At 29.3% G+C, this 14,023-nt stretch overlaps 3 protein-coding genes across 3 annotated transcripts in view; 2 read left to right on the plus strand and 1 right to left on the minus strand.

Annotated features, from left to right (window-relative positions):
- The window catches only part of LOC658772 (SIFamide receptor), a 79,741-nt gene that overhangs the window by 44,870 nt on the left and 20,848 nt on the right, over positions 1-14,023 (plus strand). Inside the window, exon 2 of the mRNA XM_965132.4 lies at positions 809-908. Within this exon, the coding sequence (XP_970225.1) occupies positions 809-908 (100 nt within the window). The remainder of the gene's footprint in view (positions 1-808; positions 909-14,023) is intronic.
- Positions 6,810-7,234, plus strand: MFK10-3 (larval cuticle protein F1-like). Its single transcript, NM_001416368.1, has 2 exons — positions 6,810-6,841; positions 6,886-7,234. The coding sequence occupies exons 1-2, from the start codon at positions 6,830-6,832 to the stop codon at positions 7,183-7,185; spliced, it is 312 nt and encodes a 103-aa protein (NP_001403297.1). The 5' UTR covers positions 6,810-6,829; the 3' UTR covers positions 7,186-7,234.
- MFK10-2 (uncharacterized LOC103314412) lies at positions 11,669-12,175 on the minus strand. Its single transcript, NM_001416367.1, has 2 exons — positions 12,056-12,175; positions 11,669-12,002 (listed from the first exon to the last, which is right to left on the minus strand). Exons 1-2 carry the CDS (start codon positions 12,065-12,067, stop codon positions 11,808-11,810), a joined length of 207 nt encoding a protein of 68 aa, NP_001403296.1. The 5' UTR covers positions 12,068-12,175; the 3' UTR covers positions 11,669-11,807.

Consider the following 14,023-nt stretch of genomic DNA (forward strand, 5'->3'; position numbering starts at 1 on the left):
TCATTTTTTTTATCGTGACTGTACTTAACTGAGTTTAGTGAAACTATAAGTCAGCAGTACTTTCAAAAAACCACAGTATTAAGAGTAAAAAATAGGAGAACACAACTTTAATTGTAAAAATTTTACAATATTATTAATATTCACATTTGAACATATCTGTTATTTTAGTGGTAATCAGTTGCACCACTGCATTTCCGCACCGGAACCGTATACAAAGTGAACACAAGAGACTTGTATTGTGCAAAATAACTTATCTCTCAATACATCATCAGAAAATCGTCGGAATTAAAGACAAAAGCTCTGCAATTTCTGTTTTAATCATAAATTTTTATATCCAAAATTCCACGTCAACTATGCCTCAACTTTACCCTGCATGTTTAAATTCTCGAGTATAGCACCAAATTACATTCTCCTTTAATCAGAATAGAGAGAAGCCACAAAGGTTAAAAGGTGCTCAACTTCCCCTAGACCGATCAATTTCCCTACTTAATTTTTTTTTTTCGGAAAACACCTACAAATTTATCACTCCTGCAACAATTCTCCCCCAACTAGCCCACTTCTGATGACCCGTCCGATGCAAATTTCCTCAACCATCCATCAAAACTATGCCTTGCATATGACACGGCTATGACCTTCCGCAACGTCGGCCATAAACCGAATATATTATGTCGATATTTTATGAAAACGGCGATTATTTTACGCTTAAAATCAAGATGAAATTGAGTGGCAATAAATTCGCCGTTTCTGGGAATTTCTGGCAAAGCACAAATGAAATTTGCGTGTTATTAATATTTTGTTATTTTTCCAGCATGGGTCCTGGGCTGGTGGATGTGCAAGACTGTGCCGTATATACAGGGTGTTTCGGTGGCTGCGTCGGTCTACAGCCTCATCGCAGTCTCCTTAGATAGGTAAGTAATGATAATAGTAATAATAATAATAATAATAATAATAATAATAATAATAATAATAATAATAATAATAATAATAATAATAATAATAATAATAATAATAATAATAATAATAATAATAATAATAATAATAATAATAATAATAATAATAATAATAATAATAATAATAATAATAATAATAATAATAACTGATTTTTAAATCTGCTCTATTTATTTTTTGCTAATAATTTTTTTTATTTGATTTTGCGTTTTGTGTTTAAACAACCTATTGAAGTTATAAATTTAAACCCTATTACCCAAAATTACCCTTAAGTGATGCGTTGCGTAACAAAAAAAACATCATAAATAATTTTTTCACACAAAAAATTGTTTATTTTTAAAAGCTTTTGTTTAACTTGCTTTGTTGTCTGTCTGTCTGTTTCATATTTTTCGTATCAAATTTCAGAGAATTTTAGTTGTCCGAATGAACTGGAATTTTACGTACTCACGTAATATACCTGACAATGCAATTCTATTTAGTTAATTACCCCCTAAGATAGTTAAATAGAGTATTAATAATAGCAATAATAATGATAATAATAACAACGATAAAATAATAATAATAATAATAATAATAATAATAATAATAATAATAATAATAATAATAATAATAATAATAATAATAATAATAATAATAATAATAATAATAATAATAATAATAACAATAATAATAATAATAATAATAATTAGCAGTAAAACAGTTACAGTTACAGTTACAGTTGAACCAAAAAGCACCACTGCTTTTTAAGTCTGCACTATATATTTTTTGCTAATAAATTTTTTTATTTGATATTGCCTTTTGTGTCTAAACAACCTATTGAAGTTATAAATTTAAACCCTATTACCCAAAATTACCTTTAAGTGATGCGTTGCGTAACAAAAAAAACATCATAAATAATTTTTTCACACAAAAAATTGTTTATTTTTAAAAGCTTTTGTTTAACTTGCTTTGTTGTCTGTCTGTCTGTTTCATACTTTCCGTGTCAAATTTCAGAGAGTTTCAGTTGTTCGAATGAACTGGAATTTTACGTACTCACGTAATATACCTGACAATGCAATTCTGTTTAGTTAATTACCCCTTAAGAGGGTTAAATAGGGTATTAATAATAACAATAATAATGATAATAATAATAATAATTTATTTGTGGCAGTAAAACAGTTACACTATAATTAGTTACAACAAAAAAAATAATTGAGAAATAACAAAAAATTAAAATAAACAATGTGATTGAAAAAAAATAAAAAATATAATAATAAAAAAATATCAAATTCTATTTAACAAAATCATAGAGAGAAAAAAAACACATAAGAAAAAAAGAAAAATCATTTTGTATTTGGGTTTAAAATTGCTAATTGTAGAATATGTAGATTATAAACAAAACAACAAAAAATCTTAATTTTCTAATTGAAACGTAAACGTATCAAGTCGGCGACAGATTAGTTAATTTTCTACAACGCAATATGCCTGTTAATATGCGATAAAATATCAACCTCCTCTAGCCATTAAATTAAAATCTCGGTGACGAGAAATAATAAATTTGTCACTGTCAGCGCTGCACTATCGAATTTTATTTATTTTATTAAAACGGTTATGATTTATACGCGGCTGCTTTTATTTTCTTATCAGATTATTTTCTTTTATGGGCTGATTTATGATCCCCGATTAGCTACATTAGAACTAATTGATATTTAATTAAAACATAACTCCAGTCAACAATAAATTCATCAAAATGCATTTTCAATAACACAATGGGGCCTTATCTCAGTGCGACCCGCCTCAAATGTTTCTCTAATAATTTTAACTTCTGTCTAGTGCAGCAGTTTGTCTTTAGACATTGTAACCCTAATTACATGTATCCCGAGCAGAAAGTTTGCCAGCAAGTTGGAACCAGTGCTCACTCCTGACTTCAATAAATCCAAACTCTTTGCACAAAGTACTCGTCCATTGTTCTAAATGAAATCACAATTTCTGGGCGAATTTTTTCGTTTGCCGATACATTTCCGTCAATACTGACACTTGAAGCTTTCACTCGATAAGATTTTTCTCTGTTATTGAAGCCAAGCTTGACGGCCCAACTAGGTCTTCCGAAAAATGCAGTCTCCGCTTCCTCCACTTTAAAACCTATAAAATTTTAAACACACAATGTACGAGTCCCAATTAATAATGTTTATTGACAGCGATGCCACTTCTTGTGTTTTCGCAAGAAATGGGTTAATGGAAGTGGACTGTGAGATGTGGCCTAGTTCCGAGTTTTTGTGGGTGTTTAAGATAATGATTATTTTTTCAACTTTTCGATTGGCGAAAACAAATTGCGACGAAATGACGTCGTAATTTACACAGTGACGGAGCTGGAGATTCAAGACGTGGGTATTACAAGCCATAGATCAGACTAGCTTTTAATAGAAACTTCCAACACTATGTACTGTATAATGGCTGTTTCGGAAGCACAAAGAAATTCAATATTTCAATGCAAAATTATTTAATGACTTGCTTGGAGCATCTGTTCTCAATGAAATTTTTAATAAGTTTTTTTTGTTATTCTGATAAAATTTTAAAAAATGTTATGAGCAGTCTTGTGTTTTTAGACGGTTTTTTATATTATATATAAAATATTATAAAATAATATAGTATAAAATATAAGAATTATATGTAAACAAATCGAAATTTAAAGTTTTTAAATATTTTTTTTCTATGGAGTAATTCTTTAAAAGAGTTATTCCATTGAAAACAACTGTGGAAAATTTTTGTACATCCTACAAGGATGTGTTATTATATGGCCTTGTCCTTTTTGCAAGACAACTTAATTTGTAGTTGCGTGACACACTGACTTATACTGGGCGTTTATAACTAGAAAAAAATTGCTAAAATTTTGGAGTTGGTATTTGTTGGTAATGTGCTTTACCACTTTTTCTTCTGAATAATAAAGCGTTAAAAATGTTGCAAATTGCATTTATTTATTAATGTAATTATTGACTAAATCACAATAAAACAATTACAATATTTATTTTGAGCAGTTTATTATAATAATTCTAAGTGCAACGTTGGAATGATTTAAATGCAAATTAAAAAGTACAAAGAAGTATTGTATCTATCATTATTAATCGTATATTATATTATAAGTGATAGAAATGCATCATTATATGCCAGTGAGAATTTTGATCCACGAGTGCGCTTGCGCACGAGTGAGAGACTTCTCACGAGCTTTATAATGGCGTTTCGATCACGAGTGATTTACGACATTTTATTTTATCTTATCTTAGTTTATCTTATACCATTGTACATACATATACTATTTTTTTCAGTGAGAGAAATCAAACTTCTCTCACAAAAGAGATAAAGCTGTCTAATTTATTGTCAGATTTAGCTTTATCTCTCACGTGAGAGAAATTTGATTTCTCTCACCGAAAAAATGGTATATTGTACCTAATAAACTGCACCTGTAAGACAAAAATTATTAAATTGGGTTTATTAATATCTTTTTTTATATTTAGCGTAATATCTTTCATATTCTGACATACTTTTACATACGCGAAACTATAAATTTTTGTTAAAAATTAAAAATGCGTAAATTTAATATGATTGGAGTATTAACCCAAAACAAAAACAAAAAAAAATAAAACAAATCGAAATTTTCAAAATAGAAATTAGTTTTTATTATTTTCTTACGTGTTACTTAATAATAATCTTTGCTAGAAGACAATACAATTAACACTTAGAGCTTTAGTAACAACTATTTCTGTTTACAAATTAAAACAATATTACAACATTTATTAGAGAGTTGTAAAAATATAAATACAAATTGAAATTTAATTGAATAGAATTGAATAAAAATAGTTTGATTTTATAGTTTATTACCTAAAGACAAAAACAAAGTTAATTTTAGAATATTAATCTACGATACACCGCTTTTTTTATTATCGTCAAACAAAACAAAAGATTTTGCATAAACAGTATCTTTTTTCCACTTTTTAGTTTTATTTTGCTTTGTTCATTTTTTTTTGCTTGTCACTTTGTCTATCTGTTTTTCTTTCTATTACTTATTTTAAAAACAAAAAGTAAAAATTCTCACTGGTAACAGAAGAAAATTTGACATATATTGGTCATTTAAAGCTGTATCTAACATTTTTGAACCATTCTTTATTTTACAAAACAAAAATTATTAATGGCAGTAACTTGTAGCTTATACATTTTTTTAATTTTAGTAATAATAGTATTAATAGTACTAAAAAAATTAATAAAAAACAAATTTTATTTAGCAAATAGTAAACTAAAATTCTAATTTTTTTACTTTTTTGCAACACACGAATTGTTAAATTAGGCATGTTTTTCGGTTTTTTAGATAAAATTTTGTGTATCATACATAGACCAATCCGTATTTCTCTTATTTAAAAAAAATATTTAACTTGCTTTGTTGTCTGTCTGTCTGTTTTATATTTTTGGAACCAAGTTTGGAAGGGTCTCCGTTGTCCCAATGAATTGAAATTTTGCATACTTACGTAATCTGCATGAAAATGCAAGTCTGTATAGTTAAAATGTGTACATACCATAACTTATACCAACATTAACGGTATGTTGGTCATTGGGAAATATATTAATACCAAATGATTTTCATTACGTTTATTGCGAACAAATGTCGCAATTTTTTTTAATTTATTTATCTTGAACAATAAAGTATGCACACAGAACAGAGGTTAGGATGTTTTTTTAATGCTAACAGCTGTTTTCTACCACATACCACTAATCAAGTATGCATAAATTAGCAAAATAATGGTGTTACAATAATAAAAAACAAAAAACGTTTAAAATGAGTAAATACTAAAAAGCAATAAATAAAAAAATAAAAAAATAGGTTTTTTTAGAAAAAAGCTTTTATTTAAAAGATGCACCAAACAGTAAAAAGAATGTTTCTCTTTCAAAAGAATTTATTTTTGCTTATAAATTAGAATTTTTTTTTGTGATTAGTAAAACCAAATTTGTTTTTTTAAGTAATGAAAATTTACAAATGACAATGCGAACACCATGTATACTTGTTTTGTCAGTCGTTTTGGTAACCGGCGTTTTTTAATAATTTTAGCGTTACAAAATCACAAAAGAACAAAATTTCAGCGTATGTTTACATTAAAAACGGTCAAGCGGGGAAAATGCAGACAAATGAGTGTTAGTTACGAATGTGAATTATTACCCTACTGCATTTTCCCAGAAATGTGATAAATTGGATTATGCACTCAAGCGCACATCATAAACTTCGATGTGTTCTATAAAAAAAATATAAAATCTTGATTAAAAACCATAACCAAGCGATTAATTAAATCCGCGTCTATATTCTAATAAAAAGCAAAATGCCAAATATGTCTCGTAATCGCAACATCATTAATCAATTTCGTGGCTACTCTATTGCTTCATTGCAAAATGTTTCAAGAACAAGCTCCAAATCTCTTTTGGGACCTTGACATTGATAGGTGCAGTATTGATCTTTGTGTGGGTCTTTACAGTTGCAAATTTGAACAATATCTCCCAGTCGTAAAGTGAAAATTACAATGCACGAGTCTAAACGGTGATGTAAAACAAGGGTTAATTTTCACTGGAAAGAAACGTAAAATCGTCGCTGCAAAATCGCCCCCGCTAGATTGAAACCAACTCTAAACGCCCCAAATCGTCCGTCAATCCCCGGAATGTTAATTAGTTCATTAAATTGCTCTCGAAAATGGGTCAGTGATTCCCACACGATTTATCGCTTCACCTTAAGACAATCCCACAACCCAGTTGGACTTAACATTGGTTCCAAGGCTGCCAAGGTTGAGGCAAACCAGCTGGGTTCGCTTTAAAACGCTATAAAAGCCCAGCACCCATCCGACCATTCATTCATTCAAACCCCGACAAAATGTTCAAATTGGTAAGTTGGTAAAACCGGTCTCTTTTCCTCTACGATTTTCCCAGTTGGTACTCGCCGCTGTCTTCGCTTACGCCGCCGCCGCCCCCGGCCTGGTCGCCGCCCCCGTGGTGGCCCACAGTGTGTCCCATCACAGCACTGTGCAGGCCCACCCCGCCCCCGTGGTCGCCGTACACGCCGCCCCCGTGGTGCCGGTAGTCAAAGCCGCCCCCGTGGTGCCCGTGGTCAAAGCCGCCCCCGTCGTCGCCGTCCACCACGCCCCCGTTGTACCGGTCGTCAAAACTGTACCCGTGGTCAAAACCGCCGCCGTCGTGCACGCCGCCCCCGCTGTGGTTGTCCACCACTGATTTTTAAGTCTGCTCTATTTATTTTTTGCTAATAAATTTTTTTATTCGATTTTGTCTTTTGTGTCTAAACAACCTATTGAAGTTATAAATTTAAACCCTATTACCCAAAATTACCTTAAAGTAATGTGTTGCGTAACAAAAAAAGCATCATAAATAATTTTTTCACACAAAAAATTGTTTATTTTCAAAAGCTTTTGTTTAACTTGCTTTGTTGTCTGTCTGTCTGTTTCATATTTTCCGTATCAAATTTCAGACAGTTTCAGTTGTCCGAATGAACTGGAATTTTACGTACTCACGTAATATACCTGACAATGCAATTCTATTTAGTTAATTACCTCCTAAGAAGGTTAAATAAAGTATTAATAATAACAATAATAATAATGATAATAATAATAATAATAATTATAATAATAATAACAATAATAATAATAATAATTATAATAATAATAATAATAATAATAATAATAATAATAATAGTAACTATAACAATAATAATATTTTCACATTTCAGATGTTAGCCGTTTTTGCATACTTCTCAAAAAAAATTTTTGTTTTTAAGCCAAAAATTCTCTAAATTTTTTCTAAACCGGTGCATAAATCGTTCTTTTGAGCTAGAATAAAAATTTTCCCATTTGTTGTATGAGAATTTTCTGGTTTCTAAAGAAAAATCGTTTACTCTTTAGATCGATGATTCCGACTAAAGTAATTCGTTTCCAGCCACTTGTTAAAAAGTGTCTTGTCCAAGATAAACCATTTTCCAATAATAATAATAGTAATAATAATAATAATAATAATAATAATAATAATAATAATAATAATAATAATGATAATAATAATAATAATAATAATAATAATAATAATAATAATAATAATAATAATAATAATAGTAATAATAATAATTAATAATAATAATAATAATAATCAGGTAATTCCCACATTTTAGACAAGGAATTTTTTGAAATGGCGCATGCGCAGACGAAGTGAATCTGAATCGGCACAGCCTATCTACATAAATTATTTATCGGCACAAATATATATCTTTACCTTTACATAATATAGTAAATAAAACAAAAAACCAAATAAATAAAAAACAATGAAGAAAATTACATACAAGTAAGCAAAAAATAAAAAACCAAAAAATCACACAAAAAAGTTTTATTTAAAAGATGCACAAAAGTAAAAAATTATGTATTTCTATTATAGAAGAATATTGTTGCTTACAGATTAGCATTCAAAAGTTTATAAGTTTTCGAATTTAAAAAAATTCTAAAAATTAAAAAATAAACTGATACTCGGTTAAACAAACAGCTCGCATAATAAATAACAATACTCGAGTCGTGTTTTTGATTGCTTTTGGGTTTAAAAATCATCGAATGTGGAATAAAGCACGGATATTTGTCAAAATGCTGCAGTTATTAAGAGTGTAATGTCGCCAAACACTAAAAAGGCAGACTTGGAACGGTTCCAACTCAAAATATTGACAAATACAAATTCCAATCCAAATATTGGCAATTCTGGAGGTAAACAATGGTGCAATTCGTTCCGAAATTTGCGATCGGGGAAAAACCAGATAAGTTTCATTCAAATCAATTTCAATTAGTTGCATGTTGATCTAAGAATAGAATCTATTGGCCACCGGTCTTGTGCGCTCGAGCAGATACGAGTAAATGGTTCTCAAGCACTAATTAGCTTTGGAATCTAATTGATTCGGAACGATCCGGACCCTTTGACACTTAATTGAGAAATGCTCAAGTGTATTAATAGAATTTTTATTAAATTCTGTGAGAATAATCGGTACAGTTTCGTTCATAAACCGAAAATTCAGACACATTCTTGGAGGAGTGCCATTATCGATTCTTTGTTTCGACACTGCAGCATTCGGTGCGAGATATTCCAAATTTTACATGGATGAGTGTTACAATCGTAATAATCGTAAGTTTTTTATTCAATTGAGACGAGTAGGAAGTCAAAGAGATGCACACAAATTGAAAAAGTTTACAAGAATGTTCACTTCTTACTCCATTTTTATTGGATGTAGAAACATGCGAGATTTTTATTTAACAACACAGGGAGTTTTAACTGTTAATTCTAAAAATTTGGTAAAAAAATTATTTATAAAAAAAATACAACAAAAAAACTGTTTCAAGTAGCTTGTATTTTTGAAAATTTGTAGGTACTATCAAATTATTTTTAAAACTAAGCAAATTTGTTGAAAAAAAAATTTACCATTACCTTTCATAATTAAAAAATTGAAGAAAACGCTGAAAAAAAAAACGATAATGTAATTTTTTTTCACTTAGTAATTTTTCATCATGGTTTAGCTAAATTTGAACCAGTTTTCAGATTATTTTTGACAAAATTTTGCGAATTAATGATTGAAGCACATGATAAAAGTCTAAAATCTTGAAAATGACCCAATTAGTTTAGTAATCTTTTAACCTGGTTTAGCAAAGTTTCTAAGTAACAGCAATTTTAATACAATTAAGTAATTTTTGTTGTGATTTATGGAAATTTTGAAAACTAACTGGGATTTTTAGTTCAAAAACCTGATTAATTAAGCACTCGAAAAACTCGAGTTAAGTCGTGGATTGTTTTGGCTACATTTTTCCAAATCATTATTTGAGTCTCTTTTGTCACAATTTAGTAACTTTTTGATTATTGGAAAAATTTTGCAAAAAATTTGTTTAAGTTATACTGAAACAAAATTGTGCTAAACCTTACGAAAACGGCAAAACAATGTTGTTTCCGATTTGTTTTAGTAAGTTTTGTTCCAAATTTTTACAAAAGAAAAGTTATTATCATGAAATACGAGCTACATCGCTTTAAAAAATACAAAAAAAGGTATAAATTTGTGCATTTAATTGCAATTTTCTCGAAAACTATAACACGGATAACAATAATCTTTTTCGCAAATGATAGATAATTAAAAGAGCTTTTCAACGATAGTAAACTTCACAGAGTTATCTCTAATAATTCCGGAGTTATTGCTCGATAAATGTTCCGGGTACCCGGAATCGACCAAAATCGCGACAAAAACTGGGAAAATCAAACATAAAAAATCGAACAAATAAACTTTTTTGGACTTTTAACAACTCGAGAGGGTTGTAAAAGCATATAAAAGTCCAAAAAACTATGCTAGAACGAGTTTTCAAAAACATATATTTTTTACTTTTTTGAAGGTAATTTTAAGTTTTCTTATCATATTTTCGCTACAATTTCACAAAATAATTGCTTTTGCTGTTAAGACGGTCAGACAAATATAATTTTATTTTAAGCCCAATCTATGAGAGTAATTTTTTCAGTCTAGTTTTGCAAAATTTTCATTTAAAAAACTGAGAATTTTTACCTTAGAAACATACGAAAGTGTTTCAAATTCTAGAAACTGTAAAAACTATACCATTTTTGAAATATCTAAGCAACTTTTTGATAAAATTTTACAAAATAATAGGTGGCGTTTTGTCTTAATAATTTTTTCACTAACATCTTACTACGTACCTAATTAATATTACAAAAGTGTGAAAATAAATTTAAAATATTAAAAAAAAATATGTAGAAATAAATAATCTAAAATAATCGCTTGCTTTACATAAATTAGTGACTTTCGGCTTATTTTTGAAAAATTTTTGCTTTCGCCACTAAAGAAAAAATGTAGATATACCCGAAAACGAGAAAATAATGTAAACTCCAAGTGATTTTTGAAATTTTTTGACATTATTTATCAATATTTTGCAAAAAACTCTTAAACGTTTGAAAACAGAAAACAAATATTTTTACTGTTTTTTTTTTCAACAACACTTGTAAAAGTCAAAAATTTGCTACAATTTGACGTAAATTATAATTTTTCAACTTTTTCGAGAAACACTAAGCGAACATTGCTAAAATACGCAAATATTTAAAACCACAAAATAATCGTATTTCCGGCCAAATTTATAAATTTCTTGATCTAGTTTAAAAAATACCAAAAAAACTATTTTCTTTATTTGAAAGATGTGCTTAACGCAAGCGTTTTAAGGTAGAGACTTTTAACTATTTTTAAGATACAATGTGTTTAAAAATGGTTGTTCATCAAGTTGACAATAGAATTTAAATTCAATGTGCCGCTTCGTCCAAATCACTATTGTAGTTGCTTTGTCAAACTAGCTTTATACTCATTTTTTGCATTTTTTGGCAAAGTTTTTTCAAGGGTAGAGTTTGTATTGATTTGTATTTAATATTTTATTTATTTTATATGTTTTTTGTAGTTGTGTATTCTTCGTTTTTGGTTTCGCAGTTTTTCTGCTTTATTTTGACAGATCTGTAACTTTGATGGCATTCACTATTTAAATTAAGCGGCACATTACGTTCATATTTCATAGATGACTTGAACGATCATTTTGGAACACATTGTATAATTCAATAATTTTTCGAAACTTTTATACGATTAAAATAAATTGAAATTTAAGTACTTTTATCGCTTTTAATAAGCCGGTAATAATACAAATAATTTTTTGACAAAGCATTTATTACAAAAATGATGAAAAATATCTTGTACAATTTCAGTTCCTTAAAAGCATTGTGAGAACTACCTTAATATTAAATTTTCGCCATTACTGTCCACCACAGTTCTCTAATAATCTCAGTTTTCATCGATACTCGTCATATACAGAGTGTGCCATCGGAGCATGAACGACCGGAGCAGCGTACAGCACAGGTGTGGCATACACAACCGGAACAGCTTTAACCACCGGAATTACTGGAGCTTCATGGGCTAAAATAGCCGTGTAATGTCGGGCAGCAGGTGCCGTTCCACCCGCCACCACTAAAGCAACAAATATGAACTGAAACACACCAATTCGACTGAATTATTGAGAGGATGGTCGACTTAACTCACCAAATGGACCATTCTGCACTCTGTAAAATTCAAATCCGGTAGTTTCTTTTATACACTACGACACAAAAGACGATTCTCACCGGCAAATTGTCACCTTGACGATTGTTGTTTGCGGCGACAATAACAAATTTAAGCGTGAATTTGATGCGATTTGGGATTTTACCAAGTAGGGGAACTCGGGTCTACGATGATAATAATTGCACAACCTCGGGCAAAATCAGTTCGATTTATTGCCACTTTACCTGTTCATTAGCGTGAAAAATTGTGCAATAAAACTGGCACTTGCAATCAAATCAGCACCATTAATAAAATCCGAGCGGAAAAAATTTGATTAATTATTGGCGTCGTTACAAATATGCTAATTAGTGGGAACAGTACCGCTGTATGAACAAAACAGACTTTTGCCTTAATTATTTTTACTTCTGTGAGAGAGAGGGTATTAAAATGTATAACATGTAATCGGCTTACTTTGCTACAATTCCAATTAACCGTGAAGAGAAGCAGAGAAAGAATTTACAACGCAATGTAGCTGTCAGCAGTAATTTATATAAATCACCTCGAGACTTATAGAAGTTACTTTTAGTTCTTTCGAACTTGTTATCAGGTTTTAAATATTGTCTGCTTTGCCAGGTTTCGCACTACTTAGAACTTTTGAATGGCTTTTGAGCTGGAATTGCACACCGGAATGATTCATCAGATTTTGATGCGCGGGTTGGAATAACAAGAGCTAGGGGAAGGTAGAGAAATTTGGCTGACAAAAAACTTTTTTTCCAAAAGAAATACACATAGTCGTATAAAGAACAAAACCCCTACAGATAGCATTTTCCCAAACTCTTTACTTTACAAAACTTTTAATTAAGCCAAAAAATCACAAAATTTGTTCGAAAATATTACATTATATTGTCTAGAGTTTTTGCACATTTTTCAACCAGAAGCACAATTATTTTACAAAATTTAGGCAATAAAACTGACACTTCTGGTGAAAGTGGTGTTTTCTTTGTGTGTTCTTTGATGGATTAAATTTTTGGGGATTTTAGCAAATTTTTGAAGTAAAAAAAGAAAGTTTTTTTGCAAGATTTTACTAAATCATTTATGTCTAGACTAATTCAGTCGCTTTAGCAAGTTTCTGCAAAACGTTTTAGCAATACTCTTAATTACTATTAATTAAAAAATAATAATTTTTTTAGCATTTTTTGATTATTTTTTACGTATTTCAACCAAAAACAATAATTGTTTTGTAAAATTTTGATAAACATAAACCAAAAATTTGCCAAATTTGTTTGTTTGTTATGCGAAAACTGTGCCACAGACAGAATAAATTAGGCCAAAAATGACTAAATTTTTAAATGTTTTTCATTTATTTACAGCCACAAACAAATCATTCAGCAAATTAAATAAATAATAAACAGGTCAAAAATAGCATATATTTCACACTTTTTTAACGATTATGCAAATATTCTTATACTACAACTGAGTCTAAAATAATATACAACGTGTTAAGAAATGGTTTAGCAAAAGTTTAAAGGTAGAGAATGGTACGACAAATCTATTATGTAAAACTTATGTAAGTCAAAAATTTATAGTTTTTTCAAAAAATCGTACTGAAATTAAAGCCCCCAAATTTTAAGAACCGCTGAACTAGAATTATAAAAATTAGCGTAAATTTTAATATTATTAACAAGACAGCAGAGATAAATTAACTTTTTTCCACTACGTTATTCTTCTATTTCAATTTGTCTTTTGTTACTAAATTTTTGAAAAAAAAAACAAAAATTTTTTTGAACCTCCCACACAAAAATAAGTTAGCCATAATTTTAAAAAATTTTCAAAACGCTCACGCGCCACCATCTCTAATTTGTTTAATGAAAAAATTAACTGCTAATTAATTACCATAAGCCTCACAGTGGTTCTCAACAAATAGGTTAATTAAAATTTTTGAAAAAAGTAGAAACTTTTTGGAAAAATGAT

The sequence above is a fragment of the Tribolium castaneum genome, chromosome 7 (genome assembly GCF_031307605.1).
Source record: "Tribolium castaneum strain GA2 chromosome 7, icTriCast1.1, whole genome shotgun sequence".
NCBI lineage: Eukaryota > Metazoa > Arthropoda > Insecta > Coleoptera > Tenebrionidae > Tribolium > Tribolium castaneum.